Consider the following 19,686-nt stretch of genomic DNA (forward strand, 5'->3'; position numbering starts at 1 on the left):
TGTTTCTTGTGATAATTTTTTTAAAGTCCTCCTAACAACTTAAATCAGGTTTTCCTGACTTGTAATTTAAGTCAAATCGCCTGGAGGCTTCTTATGCCTGAGCTTTCTTAAAGAAGGTGCAGTTTCAGGGTGAATCGCTGGAAAGGTGAAATAGCAGCTAGGACACAAGATGAGACTGAGCCAGGTGGCCCAAGGCTCTATCCCCAGGTGGGGTCCACAGATAGTTGAATCTGAGGGGAAACAGACAGACATCCCTCAACCCCTGGCTTTCTATTCATTATTCTCTCTCAGTGCATAAGCTGAATCTGACGAGAAACAGACAGACATCCCTCAACCCCTGGCTTTCAATTCATTATTCTCTCTCGGTGCATACTATGCAGCATACGCCCTCATCCAAGGACAAGAGCCACTTCAGGCAGACAACACTCAACAGTGTATATCACGAATTCATTTATTTTATTTTATTTATTTATTTATTTATTTTATTCGAAGTCTCGCTCTGTCACCCTGGCTGGAGTGCAGTCGCGTCATCTCAGCTCACTGCAACCTCCGCCTCCTGGGTTCAAGCAACTCTTCTGCCTCAGCCTCCTACAGGTACGCACCACCACACCCAGCTCATTTTTGTATTTTTAGTAGAGACGGGCTGTCACCATACTGGCCAGGCTAGTCTACATCATGAATTCAAAATCAGCAAAAGGAATACCAGGAAATGCTCAGGATACTCTGTTTAGCATAAAAGAAGATAAAGTGTAATAAAATTTTATAAATATACATACATGTATTTATGTATATGTTTACATTAAGAAAAAAACAGGCTGGGCACAGACACTCACGCCTGTAATTCCAGCACTTTGGGAGGCTCAGGCAGGAGCATAACTTAAGCCCAGGAGTTTGAGAGACCAGCCTGGGCAATACCAGGGAGTTTCGTCTCTACAAAAAATTTTTTAAAACTTAGCCAGGCATGGTGGTACACATCTGTGAACCCAGCTACTCAGGAGGCTGAGGTAGGAAGGCAGCTTGAGCCCAGGAAGTCGAGGTTGCACTGAGTTACAATTGCACTGTGCTCCACTATCTTCCAGCCTGGGCAACAGAGTAAGACTCTGTCTCAAAAAAGAAAAAAGAAGAGGAAAAGGAAGAAGAAAGGAAAGAAAAGCCATAGAAAATATCCCAAAAAGTTAATAGGAAGTGAAGGAATGTTCTTTATATACTTACCTGTACTTTCCAAACATTGTACACTGAGTATAAATAATCAGAAAGAAAAATGAAAAGCTTTTTCAAGAGAAATAATAGTAACAATAATAGCTAGTTATCTACTTGAGTTCACACTCTGTCAGGAATCATGCTAAGCAGATCTCATTCAATCCTCACCAGAGCCTATGGAGTTGGGTATATGGAGAGAAGGGGATTCTGATTAAGCCCCCATGACTCTACAAAGGGGTCTCCTGCAATGGGCACCTGAAAAAGCCTTGAATAGTAAAGGAGAAGCTGTTTAAAGACAAAACAAGGAACCCAACTTTCTCAGGCAGTGTGCACCTACACACAGAAAGAAGTCTCAGGCCTGGAGCACAGGCACCTTTCTATTCTCCTGACAGCCCACCCGAGGGACATCAAGAGCCACAGATGTCATGATAGGTGGGTGAATGCTATAGAAGGAATGTTTGTGTCCCTCCAAAATTCATGTTGAAGACCTAACCTCCAAAGTAATGTTATTTGGAGGTGGGGCCTTTGGGAGGCAAGTAGGTCATAAGGGCAGAGCCGTAGTGAATGTGAGTCGTGGCCTTATAAAAGAGGCCTAAGGGAGTTCATTTGCCCTTTTCACCACGTGACAACTCAATGAGAAGACAGGTCTATGAATCAAGAAGTGGGCCCTCACCACTGAACCTGCTGGCACTTTGATTTTGGACTTCTAGCCTCCTTTAGAGGCTGTCAGCAATAAATGTCTGTTGTTTATAAGCCACCCAGGCTACAGTACTTTTGTTATAACAGACTGAGCAAAAACAGTAAGCAAAACCAAAAAAGAGGTAGTAAGAAATGGAATTCGGCATGCACTGGGGGTCACCTCATAAAGGGCCAGGAAGTGAGAAAGGCTAAGTAAGTCTCTGTCCTGTATCACTGAAAATGTGGGCACAGTCAGCCATAAAGGAATAACGTAAAACAAAGCACAAACTCCAAAGAGGCAGGGTTACCTGCTGGGGAAAGCAGAGGGATGAACTACTGGAAAGACTTTGCTGATGAGAGGAGTAAAGAGCGCCCATACCTACGGGGACCAGGTCAGGAGGGAGCAGTCTGATGATGATGAAGTATCTGCCAAGGACACTATTAGGAAACCTGAAACTTATTTTCCAAATGATGCCATTCCCCTCCCAAGAAGCACTGAGGTCCCTGTAACTGCACACAAAGGCCACACTACCCAAAGCAAGAGAAAGTACTGAACAGTTTTCTCAGGTTTTATGTTCTAATGGGCTTGTCCTAGAAGGGGTTAATATGTCAAATTGTTCCATGACACCCTCTTGGTACACTGCCAGTACTCTGCTTCTCTGTCCAGGGCAGGAGGAATGGCCTGGTTGGACCCAGGGCCCTGTCACTGCCCAGTGCACACCAACAGTGTTGGAGCACTCTGTTCCTCATCCAAAGGACAAGAAGACACCGAGTCCAAGCACACGGGACAAAGACAACAGTTTCTAGGCAGTAACTGACATTCTTAGTGCTACCATATTTTCCTTCTTCTTTGTTAAAGAATTCTGCTCGTGATTTTTTTTTTTTTTTTTTTTTTGAGACGGAGTCTCGCTCTGTCGCCCGGGCTGGAGTGCAGTGGCCGGATCTCAGCTCACTGCAAGCTCCGCCTCCCGGGTTCCCGCCATTCTCCTGCCTCAGCCTCCCGAGTAGCTGGGACTACAGGCGCCCGCCACCTCGCCCGGCTAATTTTTTGTATTTTTTAGTAGAGACGGGGTTTCACTGTGCTAGCCAGGATGGTCTCGATCTCCTGACCTCGTGATCCGCCCGTCTCGGCCTCCCAAAGTGCTGGGATTACAGGCTTGAGCCACCGCGCCCGGCCTCTGCTCGTGATTTTTAAAGAGAAAAGCCCAGAACTGACACAGCCTTTTGGAGATTTTTGTCAGCATCCCAGCACTAGCAAAGGCAAAGTTACCATCCCACTGCCTACAGCAACACCTGCAGGTCAAGAGTCTGAACTGCAGGTGCTATGAAAGTTGACACTGACAGCCCGTGCCCAGAAAACCAACACCAAACCCTATTGTGATGTCATCCAAGAGGCAAACTCTAACAGGCAGCTCTTGATAAATGCCTGATTAGTGACTATGTCATAAGATGCTGCAGACTTTGCGCCCCTCTCTTCCACAGTCCTAATTATGTCTGCAGGCACTGGTCACTCAGTCTAGTATTACACAAACACTGAAGCTCAAATGGCACTTTTCACTTTTTACAAAGTCTTTACTGTGAACTTTTTTTTTTTTTTTTTTTTTTGAGATGTAGTCTTGCTCTGCTCTGTCACCAAGGCTGGAGTGCAGTGGCACGATCTCAAGTCACTGCAACCTCCACATCCCGGGTTCAAGCAATTCTGCTGCCTCAGCCTCCTGTGTAACTGGGATTACAGGCACGCACCACATCTGGTTAATTTTTTGTATTTTTAGTAGAGATGGAGTTTCACCATGTTGATGAGGCTGGTCTGAAACTCCTAACTTCAAATGATCAGCCCGCCTCGGCCTCTAACAGTGCTGAGATTAGAGGCATAAGCCACCACGCCCAGCCTGAACAACTACTACAACTGTAAAGTATCCTTACAGAATATAAGCACATTCTCTGATGCTATCTTGTACAAATAGGGTAATATCTGTGTGCTCAAATTCTCACTCTTCTCTGAGGAATAAGATGGGTTATTTACTTTGGGCCGGGCACGGTGGCTCACGCCTGTAATTCCAGCACTTTGGGAGACTGAGGCGGGTGGATCATCCAAGGTCAGGAGTTCGAGACCAGTCTGGCCAACATGGTGAAACCCTGTCTCTACTAAAAAAATACAAAAATTAGCCAGGCATGGTGGCAGGCACCTGCACACCCAGCTACTTGGGAGGCTGAGGCAGGAGAATCGCTTGAACCTGGGAGGTGGAAGCTGCAGTAGGCCAAGATCACGCCATTGTACTCCAGCCTGGGCAACAAGAGCAAAACTCCGTCTCAAAAAAAAAAAAAAAAGATAGGTTATTTTAAGCACTAGGGTGGGAGTATTTCTGATCTTCATTTGACATGTCCTGGCAGCAACAGCAGGGCAGGAGCAAGAATGAAATTCAGACCAGTTGTAGGTTATTAGTCAGGGAGATGCTAAAATCAGAGTGATGGTAAAATTAGGTCAAAATAAAATTTCCCCCAAATCACCCTGAAAATACTGTAAATGAAACCTGTACATTATTATGTATAAATAACAATGTATGCTGCAACAGCTTTAAGGCAGAACACAGGCACAAGGTTGCCAGGATCTGGGAGTCTGGCACCAATGGAAATGTCATTGTATTAGTCCATTCTAACACTGCTATAAGGACATACCCAAGACGGGGTAATTTATAAAGAAAAGAGCTTTAATTGACTCACAGTTCAGCATGGCTGGGGAGGCCTCAGGAAACTTTACAATCATGACAGAAGGGGAAGTAAACATATCCTTCTTCACACAGCAGCAGGAAGAAGTGCCAAGCAAAGGGGGGAAAGCCCCTCATAAAACCGTCTCATGAGAACTCACTATCACGAGAACCACATGGATATAACCGCCCCCATGATTCATTGCCTCCCACCGGGTCCCTCCCATGACATGTGGGGATTATGGGAATTGCAATTCAAGATGAGATTTGGGTGGGGACACAGCTAAACCATACCGGTCATCTATCTTGACTGCTGTGGTTACAAGACTATATTTGTCCAAAGTCATAAACTGTATTCTACAAGGAATGAATTGTATTGTTACATAAATTATACTCTACTAAAACACAAAACAATTGTCTGTATACAGTAATGAACACCTTATAATAAAAATGCATATATAGAGGCAGGAGGATTACTTGAGCCCAGAAGTTTGAGTTCAGCCTGGACAACACAGCAAGACCCTGTCTCTAAAAAAATAAAACTCAAAATACATACATACAAAATATAAATACATTATTTTTAATAATTTCTTTTTTCCCAGAACTTACACTGAATTTATTTAAATTAAATAAGTATGTGATGTGACTTTACTGTAGCATACAAAAAGGGAGCTATTGCCTAATACTGGTTAGAACCAAAAAACATGTCAAGCAGGAGTCAGCAGAAATCAGCAATCTAAGACTTAGATTCTAGGTAACTGATTTTAGACAGAGTGCCCACAAAAGGCGGTGCTTCTGTGTGATCTTCTAAAGAATAACTACCTTAACTTACTCAATTAAAAGAACTGTAGATCTACAGTTTATAGGATAAACCATCCTGAACACTGGTGGGAGGACTGGGGGTACTGCTAAAGGTAGAACAAGGAAAAGGATGGTCTTTCATATTCTACTTTCAAATCTGCTAAAATACTACATTTTAGGTATAACCAGAGATCAGTGCCACAACTTCCTGTTTTGTTAGAGGAAAACAAGTAACTGAAGCTGAGAATGTTCCAGTCCTTGGAAATGTTTGATTAGGATTCTCGCAATACCAGTCTATTCTGAACAAAGAGCTACCAAGTAGAAAGGTTACCTTTCCGGAAACATATGCAAGTCTTCACTCTATACTTATTTTTAAGGTAGAACTCACAAAACTAACTCTAATTCTAACCCAGAACATAATTCATTGGTTCAAGAATTTTAAAATAGGGTCTCTATAAAACAACAAAGTAGCTATTCTAGTCTATTACTCAGAAATCAAAACCAATCCCCTCTTTTCATTTTTTAGAGATCATAAAAGGCACACAAAAAAATTAATGAAACAAAATAAATGGTCATTACAGAAAAATTAGAAAATATAGTAAGCGACAAAGATAAAAATGAAGAACACAATTCCACCACTCTGGGATTACTACTATTATTTTCTTCCAGCCTTTTTTTCTACATATATAATTTTTAAAGTTTTCAAATTTGATGTTAGACTATATAGTTTGAATTCTCCCCTTCTCACTTAACATTATATCATGAAAATATCTGTATAAGTCAAGGTTCCACCAAAGAAACAGAAGCAGCAGATATAGTCAGTCCTCGCTATCCATGGGTTCCATATCCCAAATCAAAATATTCCCAAAAAATATTGATCAAAATATTTGCTGCAGATCAAAAATACTCCCAAAAAAAGGCCAGGCATGGTGGCTCACACTTGTAATCCCAGCACTTTAGGAGGCTGAGGCGAGTGAATCACTTGAGTTCAGGAGTTCGACCCCAGCCTGGGCAACATAGTAAGACCCTATCTCTACAAAAAACACAAAAATCAGCTGGGCAAGGTGGTGCACACCTGTAGTCCCAGCTACTTGGGAGGCTGAGGTGGGAGGATCGCTTGAGCTCAGAAGGCAGAGGCTAGAGTGAAACAAGATCAAGTCACTGCAAACAGAGCAAGACGCAGTATCAAAAAATATAAAATAAAATTCAAAAAAAAAAAAAAAAGGATTGTTTTGTCTGTGCTGAACATGTACAAACTTCTTGTCATTATTCCCTAAATAATACAGTGTAACAAGTATTTACATAGCATTTACATTGTATTAGGGATTGTAAGTAATCTAGAGATGATTTAAAGTATACGGGAGAATGTGCATAGGTTATACACAAATATTATACTGTTTTATGTAAGAGACCTAACCATCCATGAATTTTGGTATCCACGAGGGACCTGGAACCAATCCCCTGCAGATACCAAGGGATAAATGTATTTATTAAGAGAGTTACTGCAAGAAATTGGCTTACATGATTGTGGGGGCTGGCTAGGCCAGTCTGAAATCCACATAGCAGGCCAATGTGGAACTCTCCAGACACTGAGTGCAGCTGCTGTCCATCGGAGAAATTTCTTCTACGTCAGGGGAGCTCTGCTGTGTTCTTCAGGCTTTCAGCTGATAGATCAAGCCCACTCAGATCACCTAGGACAATCACCCTTACTTAAAGTCAACCAATTATTAACTTGTATCACATCCACAAAATACCGTGACAGCAATGCCAAGATGAGTGTTTGACTGAATAACCAGGACTGTAACTTAGCCAAACTGACAAATGAAACTGACCATCACAATAACCGTGTCAGTAATCTTTAAAAGCATTTTATAAATGTATTTATCCATTCCCTTACTATAGAAATTCAGCATTCTTCCAAAATTTTGCTAATATAAGTAATGTTGGAATAAATAGAACTGAAGTGAACAATGCTATAGACTGAATGTTTGTGTCCCAAAATTCCTATGCTAAATCTTAATCCCAAGATATTGGGATTAGTACTTCGCGAGGTGATTACGGCTCTGCCTTCATGACTGGAATTAGTGCCCTCATAAAAGACTTGAGAGCATTCTCTCACCTCTTTCAGCATTTGAGGACACAGTGAGGTAACTATGAATCAGAAAGTGGGCTCTCACCAGACATTGAATCGGCCAGTCTTGACCTTAGACTTCTAGTCTCTAGAACTGTAAGCAATAAATTTCTGTAGTCTATAAGCCACCCGGGCTATATTATTTTGTTATAGCAGCATAAGTGGACTATGACAAACAACTTTGTATATTCAATCTTCATTCTCACATCTGATTATTTTACAGAAAGACTACTAGTAAGGAGGGGCTACATATAGAACTCTAGAAAACCTCATAGGATCCCCTTGAGTCTTTGGCTGAATACAAAACTGCACACGTGTAAAGTGCAACTCCATGAGACAAGTAGGGAACTGGGTAACTGATGGACAATCCCTGGAGCTGGGAGATGTTCAAGCCTCAACCAGCCAGAATGGAAAGACCTCACTAAACAGCTGGAGCACTCAGAAGCCCCAAAAAGGCATGTCTTAGAAGACTAAGCTAGCTTTAAAATAAAAGTACCCTAGACACAGCTTAACAAAACTGAAAAACAAGGCCAGACACATTGGTGCACACTTATAATCCCAGCACTTTGGTAAGCCAAGGTGAGAAGATCATTTGGGACCAGGAGTTCCAGATCAGCTTGGGTAACATTAAGACTCCATCTCTACAATCAATTGATCAATCAATACAAATAAAAACCAAGCTTCAAAAAGATCATTCTGATCAGCAAATAAATTAATTGCCTGCAAGAACAAAACTCAACACTCAACAGAAGAAACCAAAACCCAGAGACTCGACAGCATAACATTTGTTAATGTCTAGCATCCAATCAAAAATTATCAGACATTTGAAAGAAAAAGAAAATGTGACCCAAAATCAGGAGAAAACTCAATCCATAGAAATAAACCAAGAAATCACAGAGATAACGGAATTAGCAGATAAAGACTTTAAACTATTGTAAGTATACTGAAGGATTTAAAGGAAAACCAAGGTAGGAATCGAAGCCATAAAAAACAATCAAAGGGAACCAGCAGGGCTGAAAAATAAACTATCTGAAATTAAGAAGTTACTAGATGAGTTTAACTAAAGATTGGACACTAAAGGAGAAAAGACAGTAAAGTTGAAGGCAGGTCAACAGAAAATATTCCAAAGGAAGGACAAAGAGAAAACAGACCTCCTAAGAGAGTGTGTGTGTGTGTGTGTATGTGTGTGTGTGTGTGTGTGTGTGTGTGTGTGTCTGAGTGTGTGTGTGTGTGTGTGTGTTGGGGTTGAGGGGTGGGCACAAAAGTCCCCAAATAGTATAAACACAACGAAAATCATGCCTGAGTAAATCTTAAACTGCTCAAACTAATGATAATAACTTAAAAGCAGCTGATATAACAAAAGAATGAGGATATTTCACATACAGGGGAACAAAGAATGTCTACTCACTTCTCATCAGAAACAGTGCAAGCTAGAAGACAATGGAATTACAGTCTTTAAAATGTTTAAAGAAAACCAAAAACAAAAAAAAGTGTCAACTGCAATTCTATATCCAGCAAAATTATCCTCAGACATGCAAGATGAAATAAAGGCATTTTCAGACAAAAAAGCTGAAAGAATTCACTATCAGCAGATTTGTACTACAAAAAATATTTTTAAAAGATCTGCAAGGAAATATCAGATGTCTGCCTTCCACCCTATATTTCCCACTTCCAATCTCTAAATCTTTATTTCACCCCTTCTCATCCAGAGCTCCATATTCAAGAACTGCTCCCCTTCTCCATCAATTTGGTTCCACCATCAAACAATTGTTTTCTCTGAACTTCATTAGTTAGCCCGGCCTTTAAGACTCTGCAATCTTGCCCCTCCTGTCTTTACAAAACTTATTTTCTCTTACTCCATATTTTATAAGCCGTTCCAAGTTGTTCACTTTGCTTCACTAACTAGAAAAAAAAAATTCAAAAACTCCCCCACAGCCTAGGCAATACAGCAAGAAAATCTTTTAAAAATTTAGCCAGGTATAATGGCAGACATCTCTACAAAAAATTATAAAATTAACCAGATGTGGTGGTGCATGCCTACGGTCCCAGCTACTCAGGAGGCTGAGGCGAGAGGATTGCTGGAGTCCAAGAGTTCAATTCATATATTGCGCTATGATCACACCACTGCACTCCAGCCTGGGCAACAGAGTAAGATCCGGTTTCTATTTAAAAATGTGCATGCACACACACAATCTCCCCCAAAACAGGTCAGAAAGAGAGCACAGGAGTAAGAAAAACAGAAGAGAACTCAAGGTGGCAGGGATTCGGGGGGACACAGGTGACCCATCCTATCAAAGAGGGAAGAGAGTGAATTTTCCAAAAAACAAAGCAGGCCAAGAGGCTCATGGCTGTCTTGCAGACACTGCTACAACTCCCACACAAGAAGGGATCAGCTCCTCTCACTCAGACTGCAAGGAAGGACTGTATAACTAAGTTTAGAGCACCCACGAAACATAACTCCTAAAAAGTGAGTACAAGTACAGCATGAGGCTTGATTCAGGGAAACCTTATGTCACATTCAAGCTCTACTGCTCATTAGCTGCTTGACTATCGGCTCATTTAAAATTCACAACAGCTCTATAAGACAAGTACTATTATTATCACCGACATTTTACAGAGGAGAAAACTGAGACACAGAAAGATTATACTGCTTGCTCAAGGTAATACATTTCAGGAAGCAGCATAGCCACGATGTGAATCCAGTCACCTAAAACAGACTGCCATTTCAGGTGTCCATTATACCTCAGGCACTATGAGCACATCCTAGCAGTGCTCCTGCAGAGAGAAAAACACAAACAATAGAGCTGATGAGGCTAAGCCTCTAAACACAGATAAAGTTAGGTCTTTGTGAGAGGAGTCAAGGCTCTAATTTTGGCTCTGTATCTCAAATGGTTGTATGACTACTGACCTTACCTAATGAGGGAACTGACCTTAAGCCAACTGACCTCCCATCCTACGTAACTGAAAGACTGTAATGCAGCAGTTTGCAAATATGAAGAGCTAAATAAACACTGACATCAAGAATTGATGTGTTACAAAGAATGAATTATGGACAAACACAAACACCAGATGTCAAGCAAGAAAGAAGGAAGCTGCAAAGTAGAAATTCCCACCTGGGAAGAGCTGGTGGTTCCCTAGGGACTTCAGCAGCACCAGCAACTGCTCCTGGAGCTTCTGCCTCCTGTGAGCCATGGGCCATTTCCTTCACAGGGTCCTGTGGGCCTGGAGGCTGCACTTTCTCTACTTCCTGACGCCCACCCAATTCTGTGGTGGAGTCAATCTCTATTTCCTGGACTGGAACTGGGACTGGCTCCTTCTCAGCTGCAGCGGATGACACAGTCTTGGCCTCTTCTTCTTCCTTTCTTCTGATTTTCTCTTCAAGTTCCTGCCTTCTCTTCTCATCATCCTGACGGGCCATGTGGTCAAAGGTTTTGAATACCTAAAATCAAACAGCAACCCAGCAATCAGTTCATCTGCCCAATACTGTACCACATATCTTGTAGAAATGTGGTAAAATCTGTTAAGGAGAGAACTAAAAGTCATAAACTGACAAGTTTTCCCACTTGAAAAATGGAAATGCACTGCCACTTCACCAAAAGCTGACAGGTAAACAGTGTTTAACAGGAGGATTCCAAAATCAACAAAATCAAAAACTTACAAACCAAGGCTAACAATATTTACAAACCTAAAATATGCACAGTTAGATGGTCTTTGTTGTCATTATTTTTACAGACCCCAGTTTTGTTCACAATGCAAAGAATACACGGTCCTGGTACAACTGTGGGTTATAAAGGATCCAAAATTCAGACTCACAAAAGAAACATGAAAATATGGCTGAACTTCAATTCTCCAAATGCAACCAGGTTTACTGGACTGCTGCTATTTTTCACCACACTGCATGGACATTCAATTCAACAAACATCTACTATGTGCCTACAGTGTGCAAGAAACACACAAACAAAAAAAAAAAACACATGAAAATGATTTCTGCTGCCTCCTAAGAACTCAAAATTCTGGTGTGTAAATAAGTTCTTAACATTTTCTGGGACACAGTCACACCCATGAAGGTGCTGGGACCTCTCTACCAAAAAAGTACAGTGAAGACATACCCACACATGAAAACTCTGATACAAGAGGGGGCGTGATAGAGCCCTTAATTCCCTGTCAGAGTATGGGTGGGAATGAGCAAAAGAAATCTAGGGAGACTTCTTGGAACAAGGAGGATTCCAGTTAGACCTTGAATGAGAGGCACATCTTCCACAGGGAACCATTGGAGGAAACGCCATAGCTCCAAGAATAGGCTTGTCAAGGAATGGCAAAAACTCTTGCAACAACTGGAGGGAGGAAAGGCTGAGAGAGCAACCTGGGACATGGGTGGGAGTCAGATTCTAAAGGGCTAGAATGTGGACAGGTATTAAATAACAATGTTGTGTGCACTGCACAGGCAGTCAAAAGGGTGCTAACAGACTGTGTCAAATGATTCTACAAACATTCTCTCAAAACCCTCACAAAAATCCTGTGAAGAAGACAGCATCAACATTTCAAAAATGAGAAAAAATAGGGCTTGGAAAGGTTAAGTAACTTGCCCCAGCTCCTGCTGGCAAAAGAAGTAAAAAATTACGCAGCACGCACCACACAGTGCAAGGAGATGATGATGTACGCAGAGGGGAAAAAAAAAATCAATAAAATCCTAAAAGGTTAAAAACTGGAAACAACACCAGAACTACTTTTACTTCTGCAGATAACCTGAAGCCCTGACTACATTCTAACATTCATGTTTCTACCGCTTTGAGTCCACTGCTGTCAGAGTTGCTCATCCTCCTGATACTCCAGCTCATCTTAACTCCACAAAAGCAAAGCAACAAGAACTCTCTCTCCTAACACCTGAGACTTCTAACACAGAATCCCCAGACTTGATAGTCCTCACCATGCCACTGCCTCTGCTCACTCAGTACATCCAGCCTTCTCTGACCTACCCATTCACACCACCAGGAAGTGCTACCACTGCCAACCTCCCAACCATCACGTGTTCTCAGTATTCATTCCAGAGTCACAGAACATGGAGCTGGAAGAGAACTCCAATCTGTGACCTCCAATCAATCTTCTCAGCTGACAAGAGGTGAAGTGACTCTCCCAAGATTTCCCAACAATTTATGTGAGGAACAGGATGTAGCTAGCTTTCCTGATTCTAGTTTCAAGGACTTCTACAAAGGAGCACTTCTCAAAGTGGACTCCAAAAGAAAAAAAAACAGCATTATCGATTACAATGAATGGCTTGTCGGTCTAAACTATTTTTGTCTTAAAACATACTAATGTATTATAAAGTGGAATGCAATTTTCACATACATCATTCCTACTGAGGTTCTTCAAGCTGCGTATTCAGGCTATGCAAACTCTTAGGAGGAAACGTATGAGCTGCCTAACTCTACACCAACACTGCACTCCCCAAAATATTAAGGGAACACTTTCAAGTTCCACAATGATGCAGCCCAGCACTCCCATCCAAATTCTTCTCTGCCTATATTCAGCAGAGACACCAAGCATCCCACTTCTGGTCGGGGTAGAGGGGCAGACCACAGGAAGCAGTTTTATGCCATCAAGTTAGGGACAGAAAAAAAAAAAAAAAAATCCTAAGAGGCAGATGAGTAGGAGTGGGGAGGTCAGGAGATCACCTACTACCACACAGAAATAATGTTATGCTGGTACCAAGTCACTCAGTCTCATTCAGTGTTGTCCTACCCCACAACAAAATCCTTGTCAATACTGAAATCACCTTTACAAGCCTCCTGCCAAATGAGGTTTTGTGGATAAAAGAACAGGTTCCGGCCGGGCATGGTGGCTCATGTCTGTAATCCCAGCACTTTGGGAGGCCGAGGTGGGTGATCACCTGAGGTCAGGAGTTCAAGACCAGCCTGGCCAATGTAGTGAAATCCCATCTCTACTACCGAAAATACAAAAATTAGCCGGGCATAGTGGCGCATGCCTGTAATCCCAGCTACTCGGGAGGCTGAGGCAGGAGAATCACTTGAACCCGGGAGGTGGAGGTGCAGTGAGCCAAGATTGCGCCACAGCACTCCAGCCTGGGCAACAGAATAAGACTCCATCTCACACACACACACAAAAAAGAACAGGTTCCCAGGATTCACCCTGATCTACCCAACCAAAATATCCAGGAATATGTGTTTTTAAAAGTTCCTTGGCCAGGTGCAGCGGCTCACACCTGTAATCCCAGCACTTTGGGAGGCTGAGGCAGGCACACCACGAGGTCAGGAGTTTGAGACCAGCCTGGCCAACATGGTGAAACCACATCTCTACTAAAAATACAAAAATTAGCCGAGCGTGGTGGTGCATGCCTGCAATCCCAGGTACTCAAGAGGCTGAGGCAGGAGAATTGCTTGAACCCAGGAGGTGGAGGTTGCGGTGAGCCAAGATCATGCCACTGCACTCTAGCCTGGGTGAAAGTGAGACTCTGTCTCCGGGGAAAAAAAAAAAGTTCCTTAAGCGATGCTGATGGTTGAGAACCACTTCCAGAAAACATGACACCTCTCTTAACCATTTGCTGAAGACTGTCCTCTTGGGTTTCTGTGAAACTTACTGCTCTCCACCAAGATTATTCCCCAAGATCTGTTCTTCACCTTTGGCTCTTCTCTCTCCCTCAAACCACTCCAGTTGCTCTAGCTCCCAAAAGATCTAGTCCAGTAATTCCAATAGCCTATGGGCAGGGACTCCTACCAGGAACTTCAAGTTCAACCTGTCTAAAACTGAACTTTTTCCCCTAAACCCAGGTGACAGTTCAGTTAATGCATTATCACTATTCCAGTCACCCAAGTTTAAACCTTGGATCATCATTGACCCATCCCTCCCCTTCCTCCATCCCTGCTCCCCATGTCCACTACTTCATTAGACTGGTCACCAAACCCTAACCTATGGAAGTGTCTTATAAGAGGTGTTACCAGGTAAATGAGTTACCAGGTAAATGAGTGCACTACCTCTGTCAGTTCATCTGCGAAACAAAGATCAACCTCTCAGGTTATGTTAAGGGTTAAGTAAGACAACTCCAGAATATAAAACATCTGACACTATACATATTAGTATATACTCCTTTCTCCTCCACACCTTTCTGCAAACTACAATCATCCTGGACAAAAGTGTTCTCATGCTACTATGGAATGGTTAAATAATAGAACAGGAAGATTTGGAATTCACAAAATGAAATTTTTAGTTCCAGCTCTACGGTGAATGGCTGTGTGTTCTCGGTCAAATCACTTAACCTTGCTGAATTGGTATTTAAACTTGAAATTTACCTATTTCACAGAGACACTGAAGATCAAATGGCAAGACTTCATTAACCTGCCGTAAGGTCCTGCTAAAGGCCACCTCCAACAGCTCTCTGATCACTAAGATGGCACTTATGCCACTGACAAGGATGAGGAATAGCCTTAAGTTCTGAAATTGAACCCTAATGGAACCCCATTCTTCATTTGGCCCTATTACCCTGGTAGTTACCAAGACAGTCAAAGCTTTGGCTTCTACTGAGGAAAGTAACATCCGATCAACCTGCAGCATGCATTAAGATTTCAGGAGGAAACATCTGAAGCATTTTATAAATTGTAACATCTAGAGAACTGGGGGAGGTATCGTCAGCATTTCTGTCTTCTTGGGTTTCTACAAACAGGCTGAATGCTTGGCTGAATAGTTTCTTTCAATCTCATCAGAAGTCCCATCTCTCCTATAAAACCTTCTTCACTTCTCAACCATCATTTCTATCTCCTTTCTTTACAATGGGCTCCATCAAATAATTGCCCTTACAAAGTCTTCTATTACTTTCTGGGTTTTCCCTCTTTAACTGTAAGTGTCACAAACAGAGAGAAACAACTACTTAAACACCCCTATCACCCGTACCTAAGAGTGTAAACTACATTCAGCAAACGGTTGCTTAGTACATTCAAAAGTGCCCAGTCAACTTTACTGAATGAGTACTGACAGCGCTTCCAACATACAATAAACTTAACCTGGAAGGTACAGAATTAAGTTCAAATGAAATTTTAATAATCACTACAATGACAGTCTTTGACCTGGGAAATCACATTTCAAACAAGCGGCCACACCCATTGATTCACACAATGCCTCCGTCATCACCGCCAGCTCAAGTCTTTGGTAGTTCTGGGGCATGCACGTTTCTGTTGCTGTAAATGTCCTTCCTTCTGTCTGGCCTGCATGGATTTCACTCCCTGACTAGCAGCCCCCAGCACCGTGAGGGGTACGCGCTGCCGGGTGCTGAGGAGGGCTCTTAACAGTCGGCTTACTACTTCTGAAACCTCAGGACGTCCGGAGCGAACCCCGGCGGCTCCCTCAGCGGAATAAACTGACATCCAATCCGCGCTTCAAATTACTGAAGCCATTCTCGAAAGCTCAACCCCAGGACACCAGGAAAAGGAGGAAACAGGCTGGGAGAGCTTGGAGGAGCGGGCGCCAAGAGTCAAGGCAAGCCGGGGGCGGCGGCTCCCCAGACCGCAGGCCCGCCCGCCTCACCTGCAGCACCAGGGCCTGCGCGGCCCCGGGTGGGAAGCCCATGCGGTCCGACGGGTGGCGCAGCAAGCGATAGAAGTCTGTCTTGCGGTACAGGAAGCCAAAGAGAACGCGGAGGAAATCCTGGACGTTGCCCACGTGCTGCAGGATGCCCAGAAGGGCCTGGTCATACAGCTCGGCCGCCCCGGGCTCCATGTCGCCTCCCGCCCTAGGTACGCTTCACACACAGAGCGCCGCCTCAGACCTGCCGACTGGCCACTTCCGGCGTCCGCAGCCAACGGCTCCGCCGGACGGCGTGGCTGCAGAACTTCCGGTCCGTGCTTGTTCGGCCCCTGAGACCCCCGGGCTGTTTTCCCCGGGCCCGGCTGCCCCACGGGCTTTGCCCTGAGGTGGTCTTTGACAAAAGAGCCCGATAAAGTCAGCATTGAGGTTCCTACGCGGAAGGAGGCCCGTGGCTGCTGTTGCGCTGCGGTCGCTTGGCCGCCATGTTTGAAGAGGGCGAAAAAAAATTATGGGGCGTGCAGTGTCACGTGACTGCTCGGATTTTTGTCACATTGTCTGTGGAGCCTTTCTTATTTCTGTGTTCAATTCCCGCCTGGGTATTCGGAACCTGTGGTTAAAGCTGGGGCTGCGGTAAGCTTTTTGTTAGTGAGCCAGATACGGGAAAATGCATATATGTGGGATCTATGGGTTTCTTATTAATAACAGAGCTGTGAGTTAAACTCAGGGCGTTGCATCAGAAGAAAGTCAAGACGACGAAGAAAAGAGTGAGTGCGTTCACGTATATTAAGTGGAAAGAGCTAGATTCAGAATAGGGAATCCGTATGCCATCGTTGTGAAATATGCACGTGTGTGTGTATAGTATGTATATGCATATATACGTCATGTATGTATATGTTGTTAGTGTCTGTCAAAGTGGTTCAAAAGCATTTTGAGGAAGTGGACTTTAAACATTTTGACAAAGCATTAGAGTAAGATTAGGTTGGATACAAAGCTGGCTGGTGTTGTACAAGATGATAAAACCATAGGTTATAATTTATAGTGGATATAAATGATTTACACCTCTTCTAGAATAAAACATGCAGGTTAACACGTCTTCATAGTGTCTACACTTTAATGAATTGTAAGTAAAATCAAACTCAGGTAAATTGCCCTAGAACAGTGATTCTGAAACTCTTGATTTAGGAACCATTGATGCTCTTAAAATTTGTTGAACACTCCAAAGAACATTTGTTGATATGGGTTATACTTATCAATATTTACCACATTAGAAATTAAAACTTAGAAAATATTTAAATATCCATTTTTAAATGACGATAAAACACATTACATGTTAACATACTTTTATGCAAAAAATAATGTTCTTCAAAGCAATAAAAGCTCAGCGAGAGGAGTAACATAGTTTTACATTTTTGCAAATCTCTTTAATGAGCTTACTAGAAGACAGCAAGATTCCGCCGGCAAGGTAGCTCACGCTTGTAATCCCAGAACTTTGGGAGGCTGAGGCGGGAGAATCACGAGGTCAGGAGTTCGAGACCAGCCTGGACAACACAGTAAAACCCTGTCTCTACTAAAAATACAAAAATTAGCGGGGCATGGTGGCACGCATCTGTACTCCCAGCTACGCAGGAGACTGAGGCTGGAGAATCGCTTGAACCTGGGAGGTGGAGGTTGCAGTGAGCCTAGATCATGCCACTGCCATCCAGCCTGGGCAACAAAGTGAGACTGTCTCAAAAAAAAAAAGAAAAAAAGAAACTAAACTATGATTTAATGAAACAAAATACCTCAGCTAAAAATAAGAATAAAGAATAAACAGAATAAAGGAGATCGAAGTTGGGGATGTCAAATATTGCCCTCTGTAAATCTAAAGGATTTCTGCATTTTATTAATAAATATTTTATAATTAAAATGTAATGTTTTAAGAAGATTCATTATACACTATAATAAAAAGATGTGGGGGAGCAGACACTTGTAGACACTGCTGGTGGAAGTATAAGAATATACAGACATTTTTTAAGGCAGTTTGGCAAAATCTCGCTTTATCAGTCAGGATCTTGGTGGGAAACAGATGGCCCTCCCAAGCTGGGTAGTTTGAAGGGGGCTTTTAAAAGGGACTGTTTACAAAGATAGGGGCAAGGTTTTTGAAACCTCACATGAGATAGAATGGGACCATGGGACTAGTAACAGCAGAGAGCTGTTCCCACCCCTGGGCCTGGAGGGCCTGGAAGAAAGTGGCTTATAAAATCAAGATGAATAGTTGCTAGTGGAGAAGCCCACCTGACCTCTAACTCCTTGCCCTCTGACTTTCTGCTGGTAGTGACTAATGGTCACATCCATTTTGAAGCCAGAAGTTAAGATGAACAGGCTAACCCTTTTCATCTGGATCAGCCTTCCAGGGAGGAAAGTAGGTTGGAAGAAGGTGGAGAGCAGATCAGAAAAGGCAAGAAAAAGAAATCCAGTACACTATTGAAAATCAAAATGTACATAGATATTGGCCAAGCGATTTCACTACTAGAAATTTACCAGCTGGGCGCGGTGACTGACGCCTGTTATCCCACCACTTTTGGGAGGCCAAGACGGGCAGATCACTTAAGGTTGGGAGTTCGAGACCAGCCTGACCAACATGGAGAAACCCCATCTCTACTAAAAATACAAAACTAGCCAGGCATGGTGGCACATGCCTGTAATCCCAGCTACTCAGGAGGCTGAGGCAGGAGAATCACTTGAACCCAGGAGGCAGAGGTTGCGGTGAGCCGAGATCATGCCATTGCACTCCAGCCTGGGCAACAATAGCGAAACTCCATCTCAAAAAAAAAAAAAAAAAAGAGAAATTTACCTTTTAACTATATTCAAGCGACTGTATGGATTTATTTATAGGAGGACATTCATTACAACATTATTTATAATTGTGAAAAGCTAGAGTTAAACGCCCAACCATAGGTGGCTGAATAAATAGTGATCCATAGTTTTTATTCACACACAACATGTATTTACTGAGAATCCGTGGGTATGAATTTATGAAGTGAATACAACACATTGCAGAATGGAATATATGGCAGCAACAGGCCCCAAGTAAGTCCAAAACCCAGCAGAGAAAAACCTGTATTTAGTCCTAAAGCTGGAGAATAATCTCCTTTGACTCCATGTTCTAAATCCTGGGCACACTGGTTTGGGGATTGGGCCCCCAAGGCCTCAGGCAGCCAGGTCCCCATGGCTTTCTCTTGGTTTGGAGTCTCATGACTGCAGCTCTCCCAGGCTGGGGTTACACAAGGGTAGCTCTAGAGTTTTGGGCTCTACTAGGTGCTGCCCTGGTGGGAACTCTCTGTAACAGCTCTGACCACACATTCCTGCTACGCATTGCCTTAGTAGGGACTCTCTGTGGTGGCTCTTCCCCTGCAATAAGTTTCTTCCTGGGCCTCAAGCTGTTTGATGTATCTTTTGAAAACTAAGTGGAAGCTGCCATGACCCCACCACCCATGCACTCATCCCTGCAGAGTTAGCACCATGTAGACATTGCCAAGGGTTACTGCTTGTGCCCTCCAAAACAGCAATCCAAACCAACCTGGTCCCACATGAGCTGTGCCTGGGGCAGCTGAGGAATGCTGCACTGGAATGCAGGGAGCCTGTCTCTTATACACATCT

At 43.1% G+C, this 19,686-nt stretch overlaps 1 protein-coding gene across 2 annotated transcripts in view; it reads right to left on the reverse strand.

Moving 5' to 3' along the window:
- NUDCD3 (NudC domain containing 3) overlaps positions 1 to 16,515 on the reverse strand; it is a 109,019-nt gene extending 92,504 nt beyond the window's left edge. For both annotated transcript variants that reach the window (XM_011983247.1, XM_011983245.1), the window contains exons 1-2: positions 16,048 to 16,515; positions 10,629 to 10,954 (exon numbers count right to left, since the gene is read on the reverse strand). In XM_011983247.1, coding sequence (XP_011838637.1) covers positions 10,629 to 10,954; positions 16,048 to 16,239 — 518 coding nt within the window. In that variant the 5' untranslated portion in view covers positions 16,240 to 16,515. The remainder of the gene's footprint in view (positions 1 to 10,628; positions 10,955 to 16,047) is intronic.
- Positions 16,516 to 19,686: the final 3,171 nt, after the last annotated feature.

This window comes from Mandrillus leucophaeus, unplaced genomic scaffold, assembly GCF_000951045.1.
Source record: "Mandrillus leucophaeus isolate KB7577 unplaced genomic scaffold, Mleu.le_1.0 Scaffold248, whole genome shotgun sequence".
NCBI lineage: Eukaryota > Metazoa > Chordata > Mammalia > Primates > Cercopithecidae > Mandrillus > Mandrillus leucophaeus.